Below are 27,153 nucleotides of genomic sequence, written 5' to 3' on the forward strand. Positions count from 1 at the left end.
GTATAGAATATTAAGTTTGCTACTTTGAAAAGAAAAAAAAAATGGCTTCCAACATGGCAAACCCTGCTAACCATCTGCCATACTTCTTTGGCAACATTACACGTGAAGAAGCTGAGGAGTATTTGATGCAGGGAGGACTGAGTGATGGACTATACTTGCTCCGACAAAGCCGGAATTACCTGGGGGGCTTTGCCTTATCCTTAGCCCATGGAAGGAAGGTTCATCACTATACGATTGAGAGAGAGCTGAGTGGCTCATATGCTATTGCAGGAGGCAAGTCGCATGCCAGTCCTAACTATCACTCAGAGGAAGCAGATGGCCTTATCTGTCTACTGAGAAAGCCTTTCAACCGACCACCAGGTGTTGAACCCAAAACAGGACCCTTTGAAGATTTAAAAGAGAACCTCATCAGAGAGTATGTCAAACAAACTTGGAATTTGCAGGTAAATCCAGACTGATTCTGCCATAAGTGGTCTTTGAGTTAGGAGAAAAACAGATTGCAGTGTTTCTAGCCGTCGCTGCTGCTAGTATTTTTTTTCATAATGGAATCACAGCTGTTTGAGTTTTGAACAACGGGATTTTTTTTTTCCTCCAATACATGCAATAACTTGTCCGTAACTGTAGTTTTCTTGACATTTTACAAAAGCATAGGACTTGTCTTGGGCTGGCATAGCCTTATCTGCCATTGCACTAACCTGTGTCCTCAATTTTCACACTCACCAAAAATCAGTACATGTGATGAATAAGGTACAGAAATGGTTTGTTTGATTGCTTTTAATTCTGAATTTTAATGGATTGATGAGTGGGTGGACATGGTGACATGGTGACTTGTTTTACTTACTCCCCTCTTCTCCGGGCTTGTTTCTGTGATGCTTATTTAGAAAATGTCCAAAACACAAGTTGATTTCTTAACTGCAGAGCACTGCCTATACATGTACTACATGTGTCCAGCAGGATTGTTCCATGCTGCGGAAGACAGGATGGATTTTTTGCTCAGGTTTACTGTGAAGAAGGCAGTCTTAACATGGAAAAACTAGTGTAGGAGGCTGCAACAGGAATATTGTTTCACCTTGGTGAGCTGTGAGTTACTGTTAGGAACTCAGGGGGTTATCAAAGAGTCATAGAATGGTTTGAGTTGGAAAGGGCCTTAATGATCATCGAGTTCCAACTCCTGTGCCATGTGCAGGGACACCTCCCTGATGAACAGTCACTCTGCTTCTTTCCTGTAGGCCTACTTGAATCATCAGAAGGACACTGTGAGATCTCCCCAGAGCCTTCTCTTCTCCAGGCTGAACAGCCCCCACTCTCTTGGTTTGTCCTCTTGTGAGAGGTGCATCAGCTCCTGATTTACCGAGGCTCTCCTCTGGACTCGTTCCGAGAGTTCCATGTTTTTCTTATGTTTGGGGCCCCAGAGCTGAATGCAATAGTGCATGTGGTTCAGGTCTCACAAGAGCAGAATAAAGGGATAGAGTCGCCTTGCTTGATCTGCTGGCCACCCTTGTTTTGATGCAGCCTATGATGTGATTGGCTTTCGGGGCTGCGAGACCATGTGGGGTTTTTCATCTCTTTTGGCACTAACAAGTAACTCTGTGTGTTCTGCTCTGTGAAGTATGTTGAGCAAAGCCCAAACTGGAAAAAAACGAAAGCACCTGTACTCGGCACTGGTGAGGCCACACCTCGAGTATTGTGTCCAGTTTTGGTCACCCCAGTATAAGAGAAATATCGAGGTGCTGGAGCGAGTACAGAGGAGGGCAATGAAGCTGGTGAAGGGCCTGGAGAATAAATCCCATGAAAAACCATTGAAGGAATTGGGCCTGTTTAGTTTGAAGAGAAGGAGGCTAAGGGGAGACCTCCTCACTCTCTACAACTACTTGAAAGGACATTGTAGAGAGGTTGGTGCTGGTCTCTTCTCACACGTAATTAGTGATAGAATAAGAGGGAATGGCTTCAAACTGCAAGAGGGTAGGTTTAGACTGGACATGAGGAAAGAAATTTTCAGAGAAAGAGTAGTCAGACATTGGCATAGGCTGCCCTTGGAGGTGGTTGAGTCACCATCCCTGGATGTGTTTAGAGGTCATTTAGATGGGGTGTTGGGGGATATGGTTTAGGGGTGAGCTTTGTAGAGCAGGGTTAATGGTTGGACTTGATGATCCCAGGGGTCTTTTCCAACCTGAATGGTTCTGTGATTCTATGAAACTTACACTGCATTTATTAGAAGCGCTGAGACTTTCTTTTTTTTTTTTTCCTGGTGATTCTGTGCTCAATCTAGAAGGTCGTTGATGAAATAAGGTTGAAAACTGATGAAACTAGGGGGTTTTGTCCTCAGTTCTTGGCCCAGATGTAGAAGTGAGAGATTTTCAACGGATTTAGAAGTGTCTAGGTTATACCTAAGAGATTAACATGGTTCTCTCTAAAATTGAGGCTGTCCTATCTGCTTTTGGGAAAAGTTTGCATTGATGTCTTCAATGCAGACATGCTGCAACAGTGAAAAGCGTGTTCAGTTTTTTTCAGTAAACTGTCATAGCATATATAAGATGGAGTTATGTTGTGACATCTCAGATCGACACTAAGAATATTTTTAGCTATGTCTCATTAGCATAAAAATTTGACATAGTTTTCAGTTAAAGTACTGGTATAATAAGGGCTCAATGTACTGTTAGTTTTTCCTTTTGTTTCTCAGACATGAAGGAAGAATCCTAGCTTTGTGATGTTTAGATTACTGTATGTTAGTTTCTATTTTAATATCTTTATAGCAACCAGATCTTTACTTCACATACCACAAAGTTTTAGATGCCCCAAAGCGTAGGACTCATGTTTTTATTGCAGAAGACAGTTTAACTGTCCCACTGTGTTTTTACCACTCCCTAGGGGCATGCTCTTGAACAAGCTATCATTAGTCAAAAGCCTCAGTTGGAGAAGTTGATTGCCACTACAGCCCACGAGAAGATGCCGTGGTTCCATGGGAGGATCTCTCGGGAAGAGTCAGAGCACCGTATCCTCATTGGGTCAAGAAACAATGGAAAATTTCTGTGAGTGCTTTTTTCTATGGTATTGCTGTTTCCCACAAGTGTTACTACATGGTTCCCTTGAATAAATCTTGAATGAGAGAATGCCCCAAAAGATGACTTATTCACAGTGAGAAAGCCCAGTCTAGCAGGACACAATCATTCCCCTACTAAGCAAGTGTCTCCAAGATAGGCTTCCACCTAGCTAAAGATTGGGAAACTGTAGCAGAAGTGTGGTTCATTGTTTTTTTAACCAAATACTAGGTTTAATTCTAAAGGGAGCATCAGAGAAACTCAATACCAAGAAAAATGCTTTGAACTTTGCTTTACAACTAATACACAGTACTGAGTGACTGTGGTAGGTAAGCATTAGCCCATCAAGCTGCTGTCACACTCCCCCTCCTCAGCAGAACGGGATTGAAAAGCTTGTGGTTCAGGATGAAGACAGAGATATCATGTATTGCTAATTCTCATGGGCAAAGCAGTCTTCACTTGGGGAAAGGCAAATTAATTTATTGTCAATTAGAAGCAGGAGAGGGTGGGTGGTGGATGGGGGTCGCGGTGAGCCTGTGGCAGTTCCTCTCTGCTACTCCTTCCTTCTCACACTGCTTCCTGTTGCAACATGGGCTCTCCACAGGAAATATCCTTCAGGAAATATTCCTGGAAATATCCCAAAAGTATTCCTGAAATAACCTTAAGGCTCCACATGTGCAACCGTTAGGCCTGGCAGTGCCTGGCTGCAGGGGCCAGCCCAGCGCAGCCCTCGGCTGCCTCACTGAAACCCCTCAGCCCTGCCTGGTCGCCTGCAGCCCGTGTGCCAAAAAAATACATTTTTAGCAAAAAACACAAGCAGACTTCCTGTGTTAAAAATTGTTCAGATCTGTAACTTGTCAGTTTTCCTGTGGGCAGTGGTGGTGCTTTGTTCAAGTTAAGCAGCAGAAGGAATTGCTTTGACCTTGGTAGCTCCATTTTGTGTCTGCCGCTGCCTTCATTTACTCCGCCTTTTGAGTTCAGGTAGTGATAGTGACCAACAGCTGTCATCTCTTGAGGATTAGAGCCACTGAAAATCTTCTAGCAAAAAAAGCTTTGTGTTTGCAAAATCCTAATTTGAAAAAATGTTTTCACTGAGCTTTTTTTCACAACCCCCCAAACAGAAGTGTCTGTATGATGGTGGGAAATTAAGCTTAAAAGTTATGGCCAAGGAAGTGTAGTTTAGAGCTGTATAATTCCTGAGAGACATTTCATCACCTCACCTACCTATGTAGTCTCCTTCAGCTCTCAATATCTTTGATTTTTTAGAAAGTAATCCAAAGAAAAACCCCAGGAGTGAGGCTTCTTCAGTACCAACTCTTTCACTTTGCTGATTTGATGTAGTTTTGCCACGCTAATTGCTAATGTAGTAGATGTAAACTTCATGTTTCCATGTTTCTATCTTAATTGTCAGAATCAGTAGCTCCTAGATCTTTATTTCCAGTAGAGTTAATTCCTGTCGGGTCTTACCTACAAATACTGTGAGTGTACTGACATCTCATTTTTTGAAATCTCTTTCCTTCCCTCAGTCCTTGAATTGTTTCTGTTTCATGGACACTCCCACCCAAATCGCCATGCAACTTCACATTTGCAGCTGGGGGCTCCCTCCTTGGGATCACATCTAGGGGGTCATTTACTGTTGCTGCCATTTGTAACTAAAAAGTTGTTACAAATTTGTTACAAATTGCTACATTTGTAACAAAAGATTGTTGGGAAAGAGCCAAAGACTCCCCTCATCGCAGATTCTGAATGCCTCTTCCTATAGCATTAACATTACTCTCTTTTCTTCTTTGCACTGTAACTTCACTGTTTTTTTCCTTCTTTTAGACATAGGGCCATATGGACATGTAATGTGAAACAAAGCAGCAACACTTTTTTGTAATGACTTGTTTTTTTTCTAGAAAAATATTACTTTCTCTATTAACATCTTAAATCAATGTTATATCAACCGAGTCATGATGCTGATCATGCATTAAAGGTTGCAGCTTTTTCAGTTTATCTCTCACACACATTGTGTTTGATATGCTCGAAGTGTTTCTCTTTGGGGGAGAAAAGGGAAACTAACTTTTCTTTGACGAAATGGATCCCTTAGCTAACATTTCTTAACAACAGGGGTGGTCTTTGGAGTGAAGGAGTGTAATTTTTTTAGCAGACTTGACATTTTTAGTCTCTATTACAGACCCTGGTCTCTTTTTAATCTTCTACCACTCATTTGTCTGCTAACTGAAAAAGTGACAGCAAAATTGTGGAATGATAGAGAAGTGCATTTTTTTCAGGCATGGGTATTGCATACTTTTTCCTTACCCAGCAGCAGCATGTGTCAGAATCTTATGTGCATCTGTGGACTGAAGACTCTGAATTTGTGCTTGTGAATGTAGCAGTTCAGCGATGTTTTTCTCACACTGATCAAGACACCCAAGCCTTGTAGCTGACTGAAAGCTAAAATGTAGAACCATTTAATGTCTAAGAGAAGTTTGCTTGTTGAGATAGGAATTGGAATCTGTGAACACAGAGCAAAGCTAAATTTTAAAGAAGTTAAGGTACTCCAGCTGTTCTACAAGTCCACACGCAGGTGCTGGTAAATAACAAAAATCATCTTGTTTATTATGGAAAAAACAATACATTTTAGAAAGCTAGAATATTTCTATACATTCTTTTACAGGGGTGTCTAACACTTCTTTACACTAGAAATCTTCTGTCTGACCTACCTACCTTGAAACAAGATCCAGTACAGCAGTCTTTGTGAGAGCACATCTAATACCTGGTTTCCTTCAGTGTTGCTCTGCAGCACTACAAGATTATCAAGTCTAGTTTTGTGGGTTTTTTTAAAATACAATAAATATGGAAATGGTTGAAAAGCTTCCTGATGACAGTTGAAAATTTCATGAATAGCATCATAAATCTAACACTGCAACTCATCCACTGTGCTGAAAAAGTTCTGAGCTAAATGTGAGTGTTTTACTACGGTATTTTCACAGGTCTTTAAGTTTTCATCATGACTGAAAAATCAGTGACGTAAGTATGTATGTGAATGTTGACGAGATGTTTTCAAAGTAAAATATAGAAACAATGTCATGAAATGATGTGAGGTAGGAAGCAGTCCTCATCCCTTCTGGGAAGACTACCCATGAAAGATTGCCAGCCACAAAATTTAGAGGAAAAACTATAGCAATGGAATAGAAGGAAAATAGAAGTATCTCTAAAATGACCTGAAGAGCAGCTGTAAACAGAGAACTTTAAGTTTCAAGCCCATTAGCTTTGTTAACACTTCTTTACATGCTGTTTAGGATGCTGTAGTTCTTACCAGAATTTTGGTTTTTTATTAGACTTTACCGTGTAGGGGGCATAGCTGTAGAACGTGTTGATCAATGTTGCCTAGATGATCATAGATAATACTAATAGTAGTGTTATTAATATTTATTAATATGTATATTAATAAAATTAAATAATAAACATAATATTGTTAATATTATCTGTGTCACTGCATGCATGTGTGAACCAGTTGAAAAATAAGTTAAAAATTTACTAACAGTGACAGATGAACAGTGAAAGAAATGCTAGTTTTCTCTGCATTTTCAGATAGGAAACAACTCTGGTAAGTGTGTGGTAGATTTTGGCACATCTTAATTTGTCATGAGTAGTGACCACTTCAGTTATAGGAACCTGTGATCTTGCATATGTGTTAAGAGTGTGAAGTTCTGGAGGGAGATAAACAATATTCAGAAATACTGTTAAAATTAAAAAATCAACATCAAGGAAGTTGTGAATGAAGGCATTGTGTGATTAACAGTTTAGTCTCTACAAATCTTTTATATGGTTCATATCCTTACGTAGTTCACCTAAAATGTGGACAGTTGTGTAAAAGGAAAGTAAAAAATAATTTTAGTATCAGAAGAATGTCTTCAATGTGTGACAAGATATGCTAAAGAGGACAAGACTAGTTTAGACTATTAGAATGACTCACAGCACTACTCATCGTGCCATCTCATGACATCTAGAGACTAAGCTGTCTCTTATATGTTGCAACAATTAACACTGGTAACATCATTTCAAAATAACGAGTTTTGAAGTGCCCTTGTCCATAATAGCTTTCTTGTGTTTTGTCTGACCAAAAGCTTGTGTTTCTGATGTATATAACACTCTATATTTACATTACTCTTACTTTCTTCCTCTACAAATTTACCACTGCTAGAATGCCTGTGGAAGTAAATGATTTATCTGGCCTTGTACTCTTTAAATAAGTCTATAAGCATTATGTTTGTATCCATAAATAGAACTGGACATCGTTGACATCAGACAAGGTGAAAGCAGTCCTGCTAAACAAGACCTTAACTCAGGGATATGAATTAATGATGAAGTTCCTCTTCAAAATGCCAAACAGTTGCTAGGCTTAGAAGACTGTGAAATTTCTCCAAGATAAATGATGAAATACAGACATTGAACCATATTTCTGGAAATGCTGTGTTCCCCACCACAGTACCTTGGATGATGCCCACAGCTCTCCGGGAGAGCTGTTTCCTGATCTTCAGACTTGCAGACCTCTGCAGCAGGTTACCTCTCCAGGCTAGCTATGCTGTGTTCTTCAGCAGCAGCGTGGGTCAGAGGTGTGAAGAAAAGATGTGATCTCTGGCTGAGATAGCTGCACTGAGAAGATCCCCCACTGAAGGTGCAGTTATACAACAAAGCTATTTGTTAGGGTTTTGTTGGAGCACAGTGTGGTTCGCTGGCAGGGCAATACCAGCAGCATAGACTGTGGCAGTGCAGTCTTTCTCACAAAGGTGTCTCGTGAGTGTGCGGCACATCACAGGACCTATATGGGGACATGAATTTTTAGGTTGCATTGTGGACACGAGTAGTGTGTGGCTGAGCTACCTCTTGAATTCTGTAATGTGCTGACATTTCTGAAGCAGCTTTGAATGTGTTACTAAGCAAGGGAGAGGAAATTATGTAAATAAAGACTGCAGTCAATCCATTTTTCCCCTTGCGTGATCCCTTTACGGATGGCACCAAGTTCATTCTTTATTGCCCTCCAACTTGCAACATGTACAGTGTGCTGCAGACGTTTGAAGCACTAATGAATAGCCATGTTGTTAATAACATTACGAAGGAGATGGTCATTAGGGGAGACAAGCGGGGAATGACTGGAGCTTGATCAGCAGTGGGGAATGTCAGCATCTGTGGCATCAAGGAAGCTGTTATCGCTGAGAAGGCAAAGCAAGGGCAAGAACACACTTTAACACACCCTTGAATTCAAGACTGAGAATAATTTCACACTATTCCTAAAGCAAACATTTTGCTAGTTTATTTCCTTCTTTATTATCCACAGTAGACTGCTGTGACTTCTTTTTTTCTGCACAGTCAATGAGGCATATTGTAATAGCAATTTATTTTTTTTACCCTTGGGGATTTTTTCCTTTAGAAAGAAGGGAATCGTTTGGCTTTTCACTTGGAAGCAGAAAAAATTGGGATGTTATTCTTTTTGTTTCCAGGCAAAAAATAGAGGCTTTGCCAAAGGAGAGGTATCTATTTACACAGTCTGTAATGATACTCTAAATGGATTGGTTGCTATTTGGGTTATGTACACAAAACCATAAAAAAATACTCAACATAAACTGCATGAAAACTAAAATCAATAACAAAGCCTTCTTTATGTTGCATCATGTAATAATTTGAGTTTCTCAGTTCCTTCTAAAATTACTGTTTTAAAATGTGTCTTAGAAAATCTAGATGCCTTGGTGTGGTGCTTCTCTAATACATCTCTGAATTCAAATTTGCTCAGTGAAGTTGTTTGTGTTTATGATTAATCTTGACAGAAAAAAGGATGATATTGTTTAAATATGGGGAGGATTTATGATTTTCTTCTCTGTATCTGTAGTTCACAGCATTGGCATGAAATGGAAGACCAGGTGATATTTCACTTCTGGCTTCCTTCCTTCCCAAAATGCTTTAAAAAAAGAAATACAGCTTGTTAAAATGAAGGGAATTTTTGTTACCAGTTTGTATTAAAGAACAGTAAATATTGTGTGCAATTTCAGAGCGTATTAAAGCAGATAGTGTGTTTGGGATTTTGGTTTTTTTCTCAAAATTCTGAAAATTGCTTTTCAGTGAAAGAAAGTTCCATATTTGAAGAGAGCCCCCAGATCTAATGTGACAGCCCTGAACAGTACATGCAGTGTCATCAAGATGTGAAAACATTTATTTCTGTTTGAAGAGTTTTCAGTTTATAACCTCGCAGTCTGAGCAGCTTTGATTCCATTTTTTATGGGAACTGTTAAGGTACTGGATGCTGTGTACTCAGCCTAACCTACACAGTCATTATCACAGGCTGCAAAACCAAAATGAAGTCATACAGTGTGTCCTGTGACAATCCTTGTCACCACAGGCAGTAATAGTGTTTGTTTTGGACTGTGATGGTGAGTTCTGCGAGAGCACTTTTTGGACCAATAAGGGATCTGGTTCAAAAAACTGAGACTTAGGCCACCGTATAGCTGCTGCTTCAGTGCTCTTAATACTTGTGCTCTTCAGACATGTTTTAGAAGATAGCAGTACCTCCTGCAGCGATCCAGCTTTTGCTGGAATGGGCTGGCTACAGTCTGAGAAACGGGTAGACCCAAAGAGGATGAGGGTCCTTCTGGACCATCGTCAATCTTAAGTGTGAGAATGGAGATTTTTTGCATATACAGTGATAGAGCTGTCTGACAGAAGTTGCTATGACTGTGAACTGCAGATGTCTTCAGAGTTACCTGTCTGCTGAGTTGAGGGAAGGGAAATCTCAGGAATGCAACTACAGCCTTATAAACCTGTCTAAATCCTGCACGAGATACTGATAGGGCTGCTTGGATCTCTCCTTAGAAATCAAGTCTCTCTCTTCCCATGGATGACTGTGCTCTCAAGAAATGTTTATGATGCTTCTCATGATAGCAACAACTCTTGCAAATGAGAATCAATTTCAGTAGGGCTAATTTGGTTGGATCCACCATTTCTTCATGTGAAATACAAAGGGTATTGATCACTGGCAAGCAATCCACTGCATTTTAATAATCTTACTTGTGGTTTATTCTGAACAGAAGACTGAACACAATAAATGCTATACATTTGTGATTTAGCAGTAATTCCTACTATTCTGAAGCCTTACTTGCTAAGACCAAGTCAGAGAAAGACAAAGTAAAAGTCATTCTTCATTTCAGCAGAATCTATCTCCACTGGTCAGTCAGCACAGGAAATCAGCATGCTGTGAAAATACCGACATGTCTTGAGAAACCACAAAGTGTTTCAGGTTGTTTTAGAGACACTAGGCAAGTTAGTTTGGTTTCAGAAAAAAACTCTGACCCTGCTTCCCTTTTCCTTTAAACAATGTTCTATTCACATTTTAGGCAACAAGAATCACTCCTCTTGAAAAAAAAATAGTTACATGAGTAGTTTGGAGAAAATGGTTTTAGTTCAGCCTTGAGTCAGTTGGCTGAGGAGCAGAATTTAATGCTTGCCTCTGAAATCTTCTGAGATGCGATAGTGTTGCTCCAGCAAAGTTTCCCAACACCTCAGTGAGCTTATCCTCCTATATTTCTTTTCAGCACTTTTGAAAAATTCAAGGGAGAGTTATTAGATTTCTGTGGACATTGGAATAAGAAATGTGTCAATGTTTTTGAATCTGGGTTTTTCATAAGAAAAAACAGTCATTCCAGAAAATTTTAATCTAGTTCTATTGTAGTCTTACTGTCAGCAGCAAGTGAACACAGGCAGCTCAAACTAAAAGAAAAAGCCTGCTTTCTAAACTCAGAAATGATACACCAGCTATGACAGAGCTAGTAGCAAATTCCTGTCTACTCTGGGTCCAGTCACCAGAAGACACTGATCTGAGTGTGAGCTAGCCTTGAGTACACAGAAAAGAACTCTGCAAAACTTCACAGGCATCTCAAATGTTGCTGGCAGATCTCCTGCAAGAAGGAGATCATCCTGGCTACCTATGGATTTTAAGCGATGTTTTAATATTAACTTCTGTGATGTCTCCCTGGTCAACTTTAGACCAGATGTATACCTCAATACCTTGTGAAATTTCATGTGAATTTTATGTGAAATCTGCAACAAAGAATTAACATATTTACAGAAATTTAAGAATTATTAATTACAGAAGTGTATGATTTACTTTAAATTCCCAACCAGACAGCAAGCTGTTTCAGTGCATAAAGATTTCCCCCATATTTGTATCTCACATTGTGTTCTTTTAGTATTTTATATTCTGCCCTGATTGTCATCTCTTTATTTCAAAATAAAAGATATGAGAGAAGTCTTACTTAAGTGAAGGCACTTATCTATTGTTTTTAATTTTAGGTCAGCTGTAGAGGAGATTGGATTATGACTGCTTGTATACGCAGGACGCTGCCCTCAGACTTCCATAGGCTTTGTAGGTCTGCAATGCACGCACAGGCTTTCAAATGTTTCCTTGATGAGAGAGCGCTTTGTACACTGCATGGTGGTCTGTAGCTGCCTAGCAAAGAGCTCCACATGGTGGATTTTCTATTATCTGTTACCTTTTGAGGAAAATTAAAGACTAAAATTGGGGAATTCTATCTTAAAAGAGACTAAGAAATAAATGACTTAACAAAATGTCTTCAGAAGTTGCATGCTGATTTTGCTTTGTTTTTAAATTCAAAAGCATAATGGAAAGGATGATTTTGAAAAAGAATTTCAACCCAGGTGCTCATTCCTATTAAAACGTAACTCTGAAAATCTCCTTTATTCCTACAGTATCCGAGAAAGGGATGGCAATGGTTCCTATGCCCTGTGTCTGCTGAATGATGGAAAAGTACTGCATTACCGTATTGACAGAGATAAGACAGGAAAGCTCTCCATACCGGATGGAAAAAAATTTGACACCCTCTGGCAGGTCTGTTAAATTTGAATCACTTTGATATCTGTCATCATGTTTCCATATAACTAAGGCAACTTGTTTCACTTTGCTGTGTGACAACAATCTTTAGGTAAACAGCAGGTTATTTGTCATTTATTTCACACTTTATGTGTTTTCTATATGCGAAGAAAATGTATGTTAATGTAGAAAGCTATGTAAGTGTGGAGTCATTTTTACATGTGCTGTTGCAGCTTGGCCATGTTCAAAATTACTGTAATTATTATTCAGTTAACTAAATGTTCTTTAGAATAGGTGACTGTTTGCATTTGCAAGTGACCACTTTCTGTAATAGCTATGCTAGGTATGGTCTTTTGTTAATGTTCTTTATGACAGCAATGAACAGATTTTTAGGAAGTACACAAACATATCTAGGATGCTGTACACATCCTGCATTCTTTAGTTTTGACATTCTCTACCTTCAAGGCTGAAAGTGCACAGTTAGCTGAGGGTTATGTTATTACTACCAAAATATGTCTGAACCCCGGTAAAGAGAAAGCAAATAAGGAATACATAGTTGACTATTCCATAGTCAATCATAAAGCTGAACACTGGAGAAGTAACTGGGAAAATTGAAAATGCTGAAGTAATTGAAATCCATGCAGAAGTCTCTTTTGTCCTCTTACTTAAAATTCTATTAAAACAAGTGAATCACAAATTTAAAATATGAGTCTTTACTTGCATGTATTAGTTCTTAGCCTGTAAATGTCCTGCATATTTCTTTCCTGGAGTCACTGCTATGCTATATCACAAGTGTTTTGAATATATCTTCAACTTTTTCTCTCACAGACCCCTCTCGTTTCTACCCAAATGCATCAAAGCCAAAGTAACAGTACTGAAACTGTAATAAAATGACATTGAGAGGACAATCCCGGAACAAAAATGGCCATAACTATGTATGAGCATTTGAGCAACCTTTTCTAGTGGGAGGTGTTCCTGCCCATAGCAGAGGGCTTGAACTAGATGATCTTTAAGGTGCCTTCCAACCCAAACCAGTCTATGATTCTATGAGTGTGATTAGCACTACACATTTATTAACTGCTTACATCCCATTGTGACTTTGAGGTTTTGGTGGTTTGACCCTGGCTGGCACCCAGGTACGCCCACTGCCACTCTTACCACCCCCAATTCTCTGCTAGACAGGGGGAGAAAATATAATGAAGGGCCCATGGTTTGAGACAATGACAGGGAGATCACCCACATCTACAGTCCCAGGCAAAACAGACTCGATCTTGGGGAAATCAGTTAAGTTTATTGAAGAACACATCAGAGAAGAGTAGTGAGAAATAAAAAAGATCTTAAAAAAGTAACACCTTCTCCCCATCCATCCCTTCTTCCTGGGCTTAACATCAATCCCAATTTATCCCTCCCTCCTTCCCTGAGCAGCACAGAAGGGTAGGCAATGGGGGCTACAGTCAGTTCATCTGATGTCATTTCCACCGCTGCCTCTGCCTCTGGGGAAGGACTCCTCAATTTTACCCTGGGCCATTGCGAGGTCTCTCTCATGGGACATGATCTTCGCACACGTTTCTACAATGTGAGTCCTCTTACAAGGGACAATTCGTTACAAACTGCCCCAACATGAGTCTCTCCATGGGGTGCAGTCCTTCAGGGCAAACTGCTCCAGCGCGAGTCCCTCACAGCATCACACAAGTCCTGCCAGCCAACCTGCTCCTGCGTGGGCCTTTCTCTCTCAGCTGGCTACAGATCCTGGCAGGAACCTGCTTCAGCACGGGCTTCCCATGGGGCTATGTCCCCCTTCAGGCATCCATCTGCTCTGGTGTGGGATCCTCCACAGACTGCAGGTGGACATCTACACCCTGTCACCTCCATGGGCTGCAGGGGGACAGCCTCCCTCACTGTGGTCTTCACCATGACACAGGGGACTCTCTGCTTCAGTGCCTAGAGCATTTCTTCCCCACACCTTTCTTCATTGACCTTGGTGTCTTCACATATTCTCACCCCTCTGTCTCTTTGCCAGTCATTTTGTGGCACATTACATTTTTTTCCCCTCTTCTTAAATACGTTTTCACAGCAGTGTTCCTATCCTGTTATTACTGACAGGCTCAGCATTGGCCAGCAGCGGGTCCCTCTTCGGAGCCGGCTGACTTTATCAGACCTGGGGAAGCTTCTAGCAGCTTCTTGCAGAAGCCACCCCTACAGCCCCACCACCACTGAAATCTGGCCAGGCAAACACAGTGCAGAGATCCAGAGAAAGCATTGCCCATCAGCAAAATTCCTGCACTATAGTAATACCCTTCCTGGTGAGGAAGGAGAAAAAAACCAAAACAAAACAAAAAAGAGCGTGGAAACTCAGAGGTATAAGAGCAAGTGATTTATTCAGTTAGAAAGCTGGTTAGCAGCAAAACTGTGTATGGAATGCTGAGTCTTACAAATCTAGTTCCTTGATAAGATTCCAGATTCATTCACGAGGTTACTTCAGAAACAGTCATCCCTGCTAAAGGAAAGTAAAGATGGGGTAAGAACATGTTGAGTAAAGATCTGCTCTATGCCCAGTTCATTTGCTGTAATGTATACCGATTATTGTACTTATGCATACAATTTTAAAGAGACAATATGTTTAATTATACCTCCCTTACCTTTTCATATTTTTTCGCTCCTTTCTCTCTATTTTTTTTTTAACTTCTCATTCTGGTAGTTAGTTGAGCATTATTCATACAAACCAGATGGATTATTAAGGATTCTTACCATTCCCTGTCCACAACTTGGCTCAGAAAATGGTGAGTTATTCCTATTATTTTGAGATTTATAAATAACCATGCTAATGATGATAAAGATGTGTGCGTTTTTTCCACTTGCCATGTAGGTGGGTGCAGATAATAGTAGATTAAAGTTGTGTAAAAAAATTTAAATTGTTATATTTCCAACTTCCCAAATGAGTTAATATCTGCCAAACCTTGCAGGATGTAGTCAGATCCTGTAGCTTGAGGGAGGCTACTAACTCCAGTTATTGCTGACTCCTAATTAATGTCCAATCCAAAATGTACTTTGCTGCTCGAAGTGGCAGGGTGTGTTACCTGGTGCGCACACAAACTAACAAGGTGGTCATCTCAACATTCCTCCAGCAGTCACTACTCCAGGCTGAGACCTGGAGGAAATGGGGCTTGGAGAGGCATTCCATGATACCTTAGGGGAAGGTGTAGGGGATAGTGTCCTGATGTCCGGTATGCTTTTTGTCCTGTTTCTTTAATGTGGTGTTAAATACCAGTGAAGCCTTGTCTTCCCTCTTGCCCCGATTGCTAAGGGAAGAAAGATGCTTCTGTCTCATCCTTGTCTAACTCATGCTACTCCAGAAGTGGTATTCTCTCTCCAAGGCCTTCTTCTGTCATTCTGACTAGGTACCAGTGCCGTGTTGAGATGATATGCCCATAGGTTTTCCTCTCCTTCGAATCATTTAGGAACCACACATACTTTTGTCTGTATGGCAGCAACTTCCAGAGTCTTCTGCATGTAAAGGAAAGAGGATGAATCAGGAAAAACACTGCAGTGTGGTTTAAAAACTAGAAAGTTGGTCCCCTTTGTAAAGTTTTGTGTTCTTACAGTACATTTCTCACCTTGCTCACGATCCTTCTACATTTGATTCTTTTACAGATAATGTTTTTAACACTCGTCCTCCTCTTCCTGGAACTCCTTCTACGGTAAGAGTAGGTGGTGATATAGCAGTAGCCTTTGCTTGAGAAGGCTTACAGTCACATACTGCTCTAGGAATCGTAACACCTGGATATTTCTGCAGCTGTTTTACTAGGGATATTAGCAGTAAGTTGAAAAAAAAAAAGCTTAGTATATTCTACCATTGTTACTGCTTTCATCAGTGTTTTGCATGAGATATTCATCAACTAATTTTATGAACTCTTTTTATACATAAAACGTATGTGAAAATCAGTATTTTTCATATGCAAAATACCTCATTGGTAGGCATATTCTGTGGTGACTGTATCAACACTAGTAGGAGAGATACTGCTTTTTTTACATCGTCCATTTTGAGAATCTGCTGACTGAAGCAGAAATGGAGGTTCTCTTTACTTCTGTATTTGGTGTGTGCCGTTAACATCAGACTTTGCACAAGCATTTGATTCCTTGCACAGCGAAATTAAACGAAAATCTTTCATCAACTCCATGAATAGTGAGCAAGCCCATCTGTGATTGTAATTGCCTAAGTTCTCAGAGTCCATTGGTTAGAGGAGCCACCTGAGGTGTGATACATAACACCATCTCATTCAGTTGCGGTTGATCTCATCTGGAATAGGGAGTTTAATTTAGTTGCTTCACCACTCCCTGGAGAGCCTAATCATCTAGGTCATTATCTTGATGCAGACCCACATTACAGAAAAAATACTTTTGTTCAAAAAGGCAATTGCATTTATTTCACTGCTATTGAATCCCTGTGGGTCCATGATCAACCATTCTCGTACTATCACTCTGAAAGTCAGGTGCCCTTTTAAATCACTGTAAATTATGCAATCAAAATTGGTGCCTTTTTTTAGAAATGTTGTCCTGAGATTTGGATCTGTGCCATTTGCAAGGACAATTGTGAAGTTTAAACACGTGAGACCACATGTATATAGTCTAGTGTATGTGCAATTATAGTGGTGGATCCGCATTCGGTGTGGGAATGCTATATGGGTTTCAGATGATCCACAGGAAATTTTGTAGTTCAAGTGTAAATGAAAGTAAATTCAAGAAATCTTACTTTAAGTATTTAACCTAGCAAAGAAATAGTAACAAAAAATATGTGTATTTGACTAAGATGACTGATATTTAGGACTGTGTTATGAGAGTGAATGGGCAAACCTCTCTTCTTCTCATTAGCGCGTTGCAGTAATACTACCCTGGTTGTTCATGACGCTTTACAGGTGAAAGACTTGGTCATGCTAACAGGATATGAATAATCTTGCCTAGCATTAATGAACTCAGATGAAAAGCCAGCCATTCATCAGATCGCAGTCTTGCTTTTGAGGTATTTTGAACCAAGAGAGAGACACATACCTGTCCACATGTCACTTCAGCTTAAAAGTGGTGGAATGACTTTCCACCAATATGTGCCTATGTCTTTCCACTCAGAAGGGGCCTAGGTGGTGAGTCAAAGACTATATGCCTTGCTTTTAGGTAGCCATAGTTAGATTAATTCCATCCTTGAATGTGTACTTCTCTGGCAAGTAGCTGACTTAAATACACTAGATCGCATGGACATTTTACATACAACCATTCATATTTGATCAGTAGTAGTTACATTTAAGACTCATCATGATGGATAGAAGGAAAAGCAACAAAGATATGAGATGTGTTGAGTGCATATTTTGCAAACACCCTGCTAAAATGCTGTTTAAAGTTATGAGGTTTGACATTATGAACTACGTAAAACTGAAATCTGAATTTTGTGTTTTCTTTAGAAGTTTTATAAAACCAGCCTGCTAAGTTACTTTTCTGTAGTATAAACACAAAGATGGAAATTGGGAAATATTAAATTAGTATTTCTATTTATGGAGCTCAAAGATTTCAGTTAATATTGACAGGATCTCATACATTAATATCTTTGCACAAAAGCAATAACTCACTGAAGACCACTCATGTTAGGTTTTTTTATATGTGGAACCTGAAATACAGTTAATTCAGTCTGCAAAACCAAAAATGTATCCTGAAAAGAACAAATACAAACACTAAGTCTTTTGTAGAAGATGTGCAATCTACCTTTGCATTTTTTACACCATCATAGTTAAGATTTTAGTTTGAGTTTCTCCTCCTTGACTTTGTAAATTATTTTTTTATTCCCTGCACATCATCACAATAAATCTTCAGAGGAGATTTTAACAGAAGCCTAAAATCAGCTGCTGACACTACAGTGAGGCTACCAACTTCTCACAATTTCCCAAATTCTCCACTTAACCTTCTTCAGTACTTTCTTTCTTTAGCCACAATTTATCAGATGGTAATAATAAATCTAAATCTTATGAGTACAGCCTATCTTTAGACTAGTACTGTTGCTGTCCCTGATTAAGTATTCCTCTTAGCATGCATTTATGTGTTAACACTTAAGTTAAGCAGTATTAACATCAAGGCAGTACAGGTGGCTGCTTGGTCAAGTGCTGAGAGCTACTCTTGTCAGAAAAGTGTAACGAACCATATTCAACATGTGCAAAAGAGCCCTTAACCTTTTAGAGAATTTATCTGTTGCAAAACGGAAGAGATACTTCAGGTTTAATTTACTCCAAAGAGAAAATTTACTCCAAGGAGAATTTTGTAAGGTGAAAGAAAATAGTGGACTCAGTAAGATTTTTCAGTATGCAGTAGCTGAATTTTAATGTATTACAGCTATTAAGACTGTCAAACATCAAAAAAGTTTCTGTTTTTCCAGAAGTAATAACAACTATATGGCTATCCTTGGTGTTTTGAAAAAAAAAATACACCTTTTTTATGTGAAATCAAACTTCTTTTTTTTTAAAAAAAAAAAAAGAAAGAAAGCTAGGATAGTTGCCAACCCCTATCCATGATAAAAGATACCTTTTCAGAAAAACAAAAAAAGAAAAAAAGTCCCAGTGGGTTATTTAAAAGTTCAGAATGTCTAAACTGTAAGTATTATATTGCAGTTTTAATTAATCTGATATGATCTTTAGCTACCACTAGAAATGCTAATTTGTCATGTTTAGTGAAATTAATCTATTATTGTAAAAGTTACTTGCACTTCTTTTGAAAGTATCCTTATTCAGAACATTAACGCACATGTAAAATCTAAAGCCTGTTCATTTTTGTTTGGAATTAATATCTGTTTGTGTGCTTTTTGTTTCAATAACTGCAATGTTTGTTCTAAGACCAAGATGTGCTTTGAATCTTCATTGGTGCATTAGTCTTCAGGACGCTACCCTTAGCAACTGATTTACGTTGCTGATTATGTTGGGACATGGGTAAAGTTCTGTAACAGAGGCAGGATAAACACACTGTGTCAGATATCTGGGGAGAGGGCAATATGCTTGAATTTAAAAACTACCTTAAGGTATATATACAGATTCAAGATGGTTTAATACATTTGAGAGAAAATTTATTCCTAAGATTTCCCATACTACATTTGTTTGATCCATCATATCTGTACTTGCAGGCACACAGAAGAAAAAGATTGAGAGTGTTTTGTTCTTGTATACTATGTCTGTTTTGCAAAATACCATTAGCAATTTTCCTGACACATTTACTGTTCCTCTTTGACATTGCGGTTTCTAGAGTTGGGCAGGAGGTGGAATTATCTCAAGACTCAAATCGTACACCTTTCCAAAGGCTGGCAGCAAAAAGGTGCCTCATAGTATTTTTAGGTTTTTGACTGAGTTAAAAGGACTTACACTTGACTAATTTAATTCCTTTTTTTCCCCCTTTTTTTGGCTTGCTCTTACTAAATGTGCGTCTTGGCTACTAACAATGAGATTGTGAAGATTTTGTAAGCTTTCTGCTTCTTTCCTAATCACCTGCATAACTGTGGCCTTGATTTTGTAACTAAAGCAATGCTTTTAAAGAAGTTTTAAAAATTGAGGGACTATTTATAAGTAAATTCTCACATCTCAACATATTAATGCAGATCTCAACATGTCTGCAAATAAAATGTGATGAAATGTTTTTCGAAAAACAGATACTTACAGCAGAATAAAATGGTATTTCTACTCTGAACTACCATTCCTAATCAGAAAATTGGTTTGCTTACTCAATGCTATTGCTGAGTATATTTAGGGAACAATTTGTTAATGACAATCACAGAATATATTCTTACAGAATTTGTGTGCACAAATCTTGTTATGCATTGATGTTAATTACATTTGGGCAAGTGTTAGATTTGGGCAAGTGTCACAAGACCAAGCAGAATAGGAAGAGTGATGTCAGGGAGTCAAGGGGAGACCAGACTTGTACTAGTGAAAATGTTGCTGCATGACCAGAAAATTATCCTGTCCGGTAATCAATGTAGTTGTGAAATATGTGGTTACAAGCTTTGTTTGCATGCTGAGAATAACATGTGTGTCCCTCTTCCACCCATGAGTCTCTCATTTTATTTATTTATTTCAAGTTACTCTTCAACAAAAATGAGCAGGCATAAAAGGCCCTAGAGGTACGCTGCTGTTCAGAGTGAAAAAAAAAATGTTTGATGTAAACCGGTTTTGACAATTCTGACAAGTGACAATTATTATTTTTTTTATGACTTTAAATCACTTTTATACTGAAGTACCAATAGCTGTTGTTACCTGTATACAGATGCATGTCTCATTTTTAATGTGCTGTCGTCTTCTACAACTACACATACGGTGTCAGGGCATGTTGTAAAGCCATCTGAAAAAAAATACCATACAATCACACATTAATATTTTGGTTGTATTCAGAAAAGTGAGTGAGGGGTCTGAATTCTCCAGAGATGGCTTTGGTCCCTCTGATGTCTGGTTACTTGATAAAACCTGTGCTTCCCTTTGGTTGCTCTCTGCAGTCAAATCCCTATTTCCTGCCTTCTGGGAAACATGCACAGAGTACAGACTGAAGTATATTGACAGAGAGAGACCAATCGTTTAAGAAAATAATTTCAGAAACCTGATTCTACCACAATTTACATGTACTTAACCCTGAATACTTGAACCAACAAATTGCATCATACAGCCAAATCTTAGACTACACAAAAGTCCTGCTTTGAACATTTCCAAGATTTACCATCCTTTAACTCCAACATGCAGAGCTTACATTAGACCTGGTTAATTAGGCAGTTACTTCTCGTATGTTAAAAACTTGCAGAGAGTGAACCAGAAAAATTTATACTGTTTTATTTATTCAGTCTTGGAAATTATGAGGTTTTTTAAATTTCACAAACTGGTTATTTGTATATAATTTTAGCACTCGGGTCAAAATTTTTTAGACGTTTTATTCACTCATATAAAATTGGCAATTTAGACAATATAAATGAACTCGTGCCACCTAGTGGCAACTAAGATGTCTTAGCCAAAGCTCACTGAAGGTTTGGCTAGTAAGGTCTTTACCATGCAGTCTTTTGCTATTCACTTTTGTTTAGCAAAAGACAGCTTTATAGTGCTACAGTCACTTGCATTTCTGCATATCAGAATTATTAACCTGAAAATAAATCATATTTGCTATAGTGATTGCCTTCATATTTCTACTATGAAATTATAATCTTAGGATAAAAAATGGATTTAGAACCATTTCATTCATATTTTAAAGCAAACAGTAAGGGAATCTTGTTCTCATTGCATCAACTAGATACTGTAAAATCTGCTTAGGGGTTATCCAGGTATAGAAAGTGGTATTTCTTTTACTAGAAAGATACCTATAAACCAATGCAAACTCTCTGCTTTCCATGTGAATGTGGCTGTATCAATATAAAAGTGACTAGTATAACCAGCCCTTAGTAAAGGGTAGCACATTTAGATTAGCTTAACTATGGGTGCCTGAGAAGTTTAACCAATGAAAATTCTAACGGAGGAAAGAAGGTGTATTGATGTGAAAACAGGACAGCTGACAGCAGCTTTTTAGTATGAAAGCATAGAACGGTAGCCTGCTCCGTAGTTTACAAGTACACAAACTACAAGGTGTCACAATAGTATGTGCATTTTTAACACACTCCTCTTGTGGGCTCTTACCTTGTATTCCTTTTTACTGGATGAGCAAATCCATGATAATTTTGCCCATTCTCTGTTTCTTGTAAGAACACAAGGAATAACCTCCTACGCTATACAGTGGTTTTATTAGACAAAACTCCCTTTGTCGTTGTTGAATTAAACTTGCTGGTTTTAAAGTGTAGGGTTGAAAGGACTCTGGATTTGAATAACAGTTAAATAAAAAGGAAATATTCTTATACTGTTACCCCTTGCACCATGCAATGATACATAGTCTGTGCCTTTTTTACTCGGCCTTCCTTGAGTTCAGGAGAAAAATTCCAACCTTTCTGCTAGAAAATCCTACTCAAAGGCAAGCAGGGTGCTACATGCCATGAATACATAGCTGGCAGAACTAAAGAAAATTGTTTGAGGTTTTGTGAGTGTTGCATAATATTCCAAAGTTGCTAATGTGAGCTGAAAAGGTGCCTGTGAAACATCAAATTGCAGTTCAACCAGAAAGATTAATGAAAACATCATTAAGCTGTTTAATGAAACTGCAACAATACATGTATATTAGTTAACTAAGCTAATGCTAATGGTATGTAAGACATTACTACTCATCTTAAACAAGAAGCAATCTGAAGGAGAACCCACTTTGTTAAATTTGGTGTTACTGAGTCTTTTCCAATTCATAGCTGCAAGGTTTTATTCACAAGCACAGGAGTGATGAGCTCTTTTTTTTTTTTTTTTTTTTTTTTTGTAGTGCAGTTTCTGAACAAGAGAATCCAATCCTTTCAGATTACTTAATTTACTTCTTGAACTGTAAAGAGCAGAATCATCTCTATACAACTCAGTTGAGAAGTCAACTGTATCATGGCCAGAGCTATATTTTTACCAGCTGTTCTGCAATGGTGAATGGGTTATTGAGATATATAAATATTGTCTGCATGAATTCTGTTTGACCAGTGCAAAGTATGCCAGTTAATATACTGAGACCAAGGATGAGGAATATTTAACCACCTCTCTGGTCTGCAGCTAATACTAATTACATAAGGCCTTATGCCCTCCAAGTTTTTAAAATTTGTGGAGTTATCCAGTAGTGACTGAGTATAAGTACTCAGTGCTTCTGCCCTGTTGTTCAGCAGCAATCAGATGAAGCTTATTTATCAGATCTATGCAAGTTGTTGCTGTGGAATTGGTAATTTCCATCATTCTGATTCAGCCTACAGGTTTGTATTGTCATCTTAAAAGCATCACTGTTTCAAGCAGTGAGTTCAAGTCCATCTGGAGTCTTGCGCTTGTAATTTTCAAAGGCCTTTCCCAAAGTGCACGTATCTCATTTCTCATAAGCCTGAGTTCCAATGAGGAAAAATGGTACACGGTCTTTTTACTTATCTAGAACCAAAGAAGATCTGCTGAAGTTGTACCCTTCTGTGGGATGAATTTGCATTCCTTGTTACGTAACAGAAACTACAAAAACTCTATCCAGCATTTGGCTGTCTGTGGAAAAAAAAGAAAATTAGCTGCCCTGCTTCTTTGGCTAATGTGGAGCCACAGCTATGCTCGTGTGACTTAGCCTAATTATGATTACAAAAGGGTTTTCGATGGTTTGAGTGAGGGGTGAGCTGTGGGATATTTCAAGGCTTATATTCAGATATTCCCATCACACTTTCTGATGTAGAGTTGAGGTACTCCCCACAGTAAACAGACAACAATTGATAGTCCTATCAAAGCTTGCGAAGAGCAAAAGAGTCCCAGAGCAATGCAGTCTTTTCTAAATGTCATTTTCTGAACACTTTGCATTTCTATCAGAAAGACTATTTTAAGTTACAGTATGCAAAAGGTATTCTTCAAGACTATGATTCTGTCATTCTGAACTATTTCAGAACTTTCCAGTATCCTGGAAACTGCCACTGAAGACTCAGCATCTCAGTCCATTTCTTAACTAGTCATCACATTTTTATCTTTTTTTTTCCTTCACTCAGCCTCTTGGCCAAGAAGTGTTAATCAGTCTTCCATAAAATCCATGCAATGTGGCATTTACACCTGCTTCCTTTCTACTTGTATCTGTCTAGCAACAGGTATTAATGTGTGTCCATATTGCTTTGTATTTACCCAGTTAATTGATTCTGGTTAACTTTTGGAATGTAAAATTATCTCCCTTTTAAAGTTTAAATATAGTTAATGTAGGAAGCAAGAACAAATCCGGAAAGCTATCCAGTGGAACTTCTGATTGCTTCTTAGTAATAATACTGAATGAGTCATGGTAACTAGCAATAAGATAAGAAAAACCCTAAGTATTCCTGATGTGTCCTGAAGCAATACAGGATATATGAAATACACAAGCTACAATCACTGTGGTCTCAGTAAGTGTAATTTCACAGAATCACAGAATGGTAAGGGTTGGGAGGGACCTTGAAAGATCATCTAGTCCAACCCAGCCAAAGCAGGATCATCTAGAGTAAAGTAATTTCATCTGATTTGTTTCTGCTTTGCAAAAGACGATTAATATTTTGGACCAAACATCAGCATTTCCCTGTGCATCCTGACATAATGTAAGGAAAGACTGTCCTAACTGTTCTCAGTGAAACTGCCAGACCATCACTTGAGAGGTTTAGGACTGAGTTCCAGTCTCAGTGGGAGTTTTTGAGTTAGTGAATGGCTTGCATGTGAAACAGGAGTGATACAATTCTTGGAAATAAAGTTCTTAACTTGCAGACCTGGCAAGGCATACCAGGCTAGAAAAACAAAATTAGAGCTGAGAATCTTGGTTTATGCTATCCATCTGCCTTTGTATCATTGAGACTGGCAGGTCTCTTTGGTCTCTGACTTATCTCAGAACTGTCTCAGGGCTTTTGTGACTTGCCCTGGCAACAAACAACCTTTAAGCACTGTTCCACAAGACTGAGCCATTCAAGTCAGAAGCGTTACCCTTACTGTCCCTGATGCCACTGTGCTTATTCCAGAATTTTGATGAGTGTTGGCCTCCTACTCAGAACTTGCCAAGCTTTTGCAAGCTCTGTATCTCTTTACTTGAAAACCGTAACTGTTTCAGGGAGGAACTTATGTCACTGAAAGCTTCATCTATTAAAAAGACAAATTATGTACTTAAATATTTGCAAAATAGCCCTATCCAATGTTTTGCAAGCACAGTATACCTTTGTTTCATATCTGAGCTGGCAAACTTGTGTTGATATTTGAATTTCTGATTTTAAAATCCTCCCTTAGGGGAGTGAGGTCGCTCATGAGTAGAGTAGAATTTCACCATTGAGAAACAAAAGGGACTAAACTACAGAAGTAAGTTCTGCAATTTCCTGTCTGATGGTAAGTTTCTGTCATCTATACTTTATTGCACCAGACTCATCCTTCAGCCAAGGAGCTCCAGAACATACTGTGTTTATCCTGGAGTGGTTTGTGTGCTCCATAGTGTTCCTCTGAGAAAGAGTTAAAGGCAGAGGGATTGTATTTGAACCAGCTGTTCAAGTAGAGTAAGAACTCTGTTATTTTCTTCCTCCTCAGAGCGCACAGACTGGCCTAGTATCCGGTCCGTTATGTTTGTCCATGATCTTACACAAGCCTATTAAAATAATTACGTTTCACCCCAGTTTCTTCCAAGTGGAGTCACGGTATAATGTCTACAAGAGAAACAAGGAAGTGTATTTTGTTTTTATTTGTGCTGAGAAATTTTCTATGACCTTGACATGGAGAGAGGTAATTTGGAGAGGGTGGAAGGACAGATTAAAGAGAAGCTCTAATGACTATATATGTTACAAGGCAGATTTGAAAAGAGCATGTAGATTTACTATCTGCAGAATAAGATTTGTGCATGACAAGTTAATTCTCTCAGATGAAATGCTCTGAAATATTTGCAACAACTTTTTATGCTTTAGCAATGTATGTTTCGTTTGGCCTGCTTATTTACTCAAGCAATAACATGCACAATTAAATAAACTTTATTTGATCCCTTTCTTACTTTCTGATTCTCACCTGTGTGTCTCCTGCAAATGTTATGTCATAATATTTGGGAGGGGGACATGCTTTTAATTACTCATTGCTAAATATAAAAACTCTGTTTGTGTGTGACAGTTTCAGTCAACTATTAGCCACTCACCTGATGAAGCACCTTTTAATCCTTACGTGCTGCAGAGGAAGAGAGGTCTTACAGTAGCAGATAAAGGTAGGTAGTGTTATTTATGTCACTAATACAGTTCCCTTCTGTATGCCAGAGATGTCTTCTCAACAACTATTTCTTTTTTCTTTTCTCCTATTTCACAGTGTTGTTTATCAGTATAGCCACTGTTATAGCTCAAGTCTGGTAGCTGAGACTGCCAGATGTTACCATCTGTAATAAAAGTCACTTAGCAGAAATACCTTTTTCCAAACTGAAGTAAAAGTTTATTACTTCTTTGACTCTAAAAGCTGCTTCCTTGCATGTCGTAAAAAGGGCTATGCCCTGTTGCATCCACAGTGCCTTGCTGGTGATCAGGCTTTCTGTAAAATGCAATTAAAGATGGCTGCCCAAGAATGAACTATATAAGGCAGCACTGTGAGTAAAGAATTGTCTGAGGTAACTGATAGAAAGTACTAAGGAGAAAGACCAACATATAATCTTTTTTCTGTTAAGGAACCCCCTGGTTTCACATTATGTGTATGCTCAATAGCTAGAGCATGTCACCAGGTGGACATCACTCTCTGTTAGGGAGTTCTGAAGTTCAGGACTGTATGTGGGGTTTTTTAATAATGCTCTCATAAGTCAAACACACTGATGATCCTGAATGTAGAAGGAATGAATATAGTAGCTGTGGTAGCAAAAAATGCCTCATATAATGTCTGATTTTTCATTGATTGAACTGCAGGTGATCAGAGAGAGGCCTTACCCATGGATACTGAGGTCTATGAAAGTCCGTATGCTGATCCAGATGAAATGAAACCAAAAAATGTCACTCTTGACAGGAAATTGTTAACCTTGGAGGAAGGAGAACTTGGCTCTGGCAATTTTGGTACTGTAAAGAAAGGATTCTATAGAATGAAAAAGTAAGTGTTGCCTTGTGTTTTCATGGAGTGTAGTTTGTAAATGTCTAGCCTTTATTTGCTGAAGCAGTAGTAATCTTTGCATTTCATTTAGGTACATGACTGTGCTTAAGTAACTTGAGCAGTTACTTAACCCACGAGTTTCTCTCTTCGTATGTACACTCAGACATTCATTTTCTGTACACTCATTTTCTTTTCCTCTGCAGACACCTCTTTGCCTGAAGCAAACCCTCTCAGCCATTATTTTTGTCTGTAAAGGGCGAAAGTGACCCTTATGACTATTTTCTCTCCTTTCAGCGATAGTAGAGTGCCAAGTCTACTGCCTTCCCCTATAGTTTGTATTGGGAGTCATGCTACTCAGTATTTCCCATCTGCACTACGTCCTCTGAGAAATAGAGTGCCATGGACAGCTTTCCTGTGGTGCTGACATTTTCACCTAAAATAAGCATGATAAATATTTGTTTCATGAATTTGGAATGTTGATTTTCAAGACCTCTTTTATCATGTAATTGCAGTAGGAACAGACCCTGTTTATACTGGCAGAAGTGGGAGCACCTGTTCCTGCGTAGAATCATAGAATCATAGAACGGCCTAG

General features: G+C 38.7%; 1 protein-coding gene across 1 annotated transcript; it reads left to right on the forward strand.

Moving 5' to 3' along the window:
- LOC104269593 (tyrosine-protein kinase SYK-like) lies at positions 1-26,565 on the forward strand. Its single transcript, XM_009865751.1, has 7 exons — positions 1-443; positions 2,869-3,029; positions 11,781-11,919; positions 14,600-14,681; positions 15,553-15,599; positions 25,614-25,704; positions 26,384-26,565. The coding sequence occupies exons 1-7, from the start codon at positions 42-44 to the stop codon at positions 26,563-26,565; spliced, it is 1,104 nt and encodes a 367-aa protein (XP_009864053.1). The 5' UTR covers positions 1-41.
- Positions 26,566-27,153: the final 588 nt, after the last annotated feature.

The sequence above is a fragment of the Apaloderma vittatum genome, unplaced genomic scaffold (assembly GCF_000703405.1).
Source record: "Apaloderma vittatum isolate BGI_N311 unplaced genomic scaffold, ASM70340v1 scaffold8773, whole genome shotgun sequence".
In the NCBI taxonomy this organism is placed as follows: Eukaryota; Metazoa; Chordata; class Aves; order Trogoniformes; family Trogonidae; genus Apaloderma; species Apaloderma vittatum.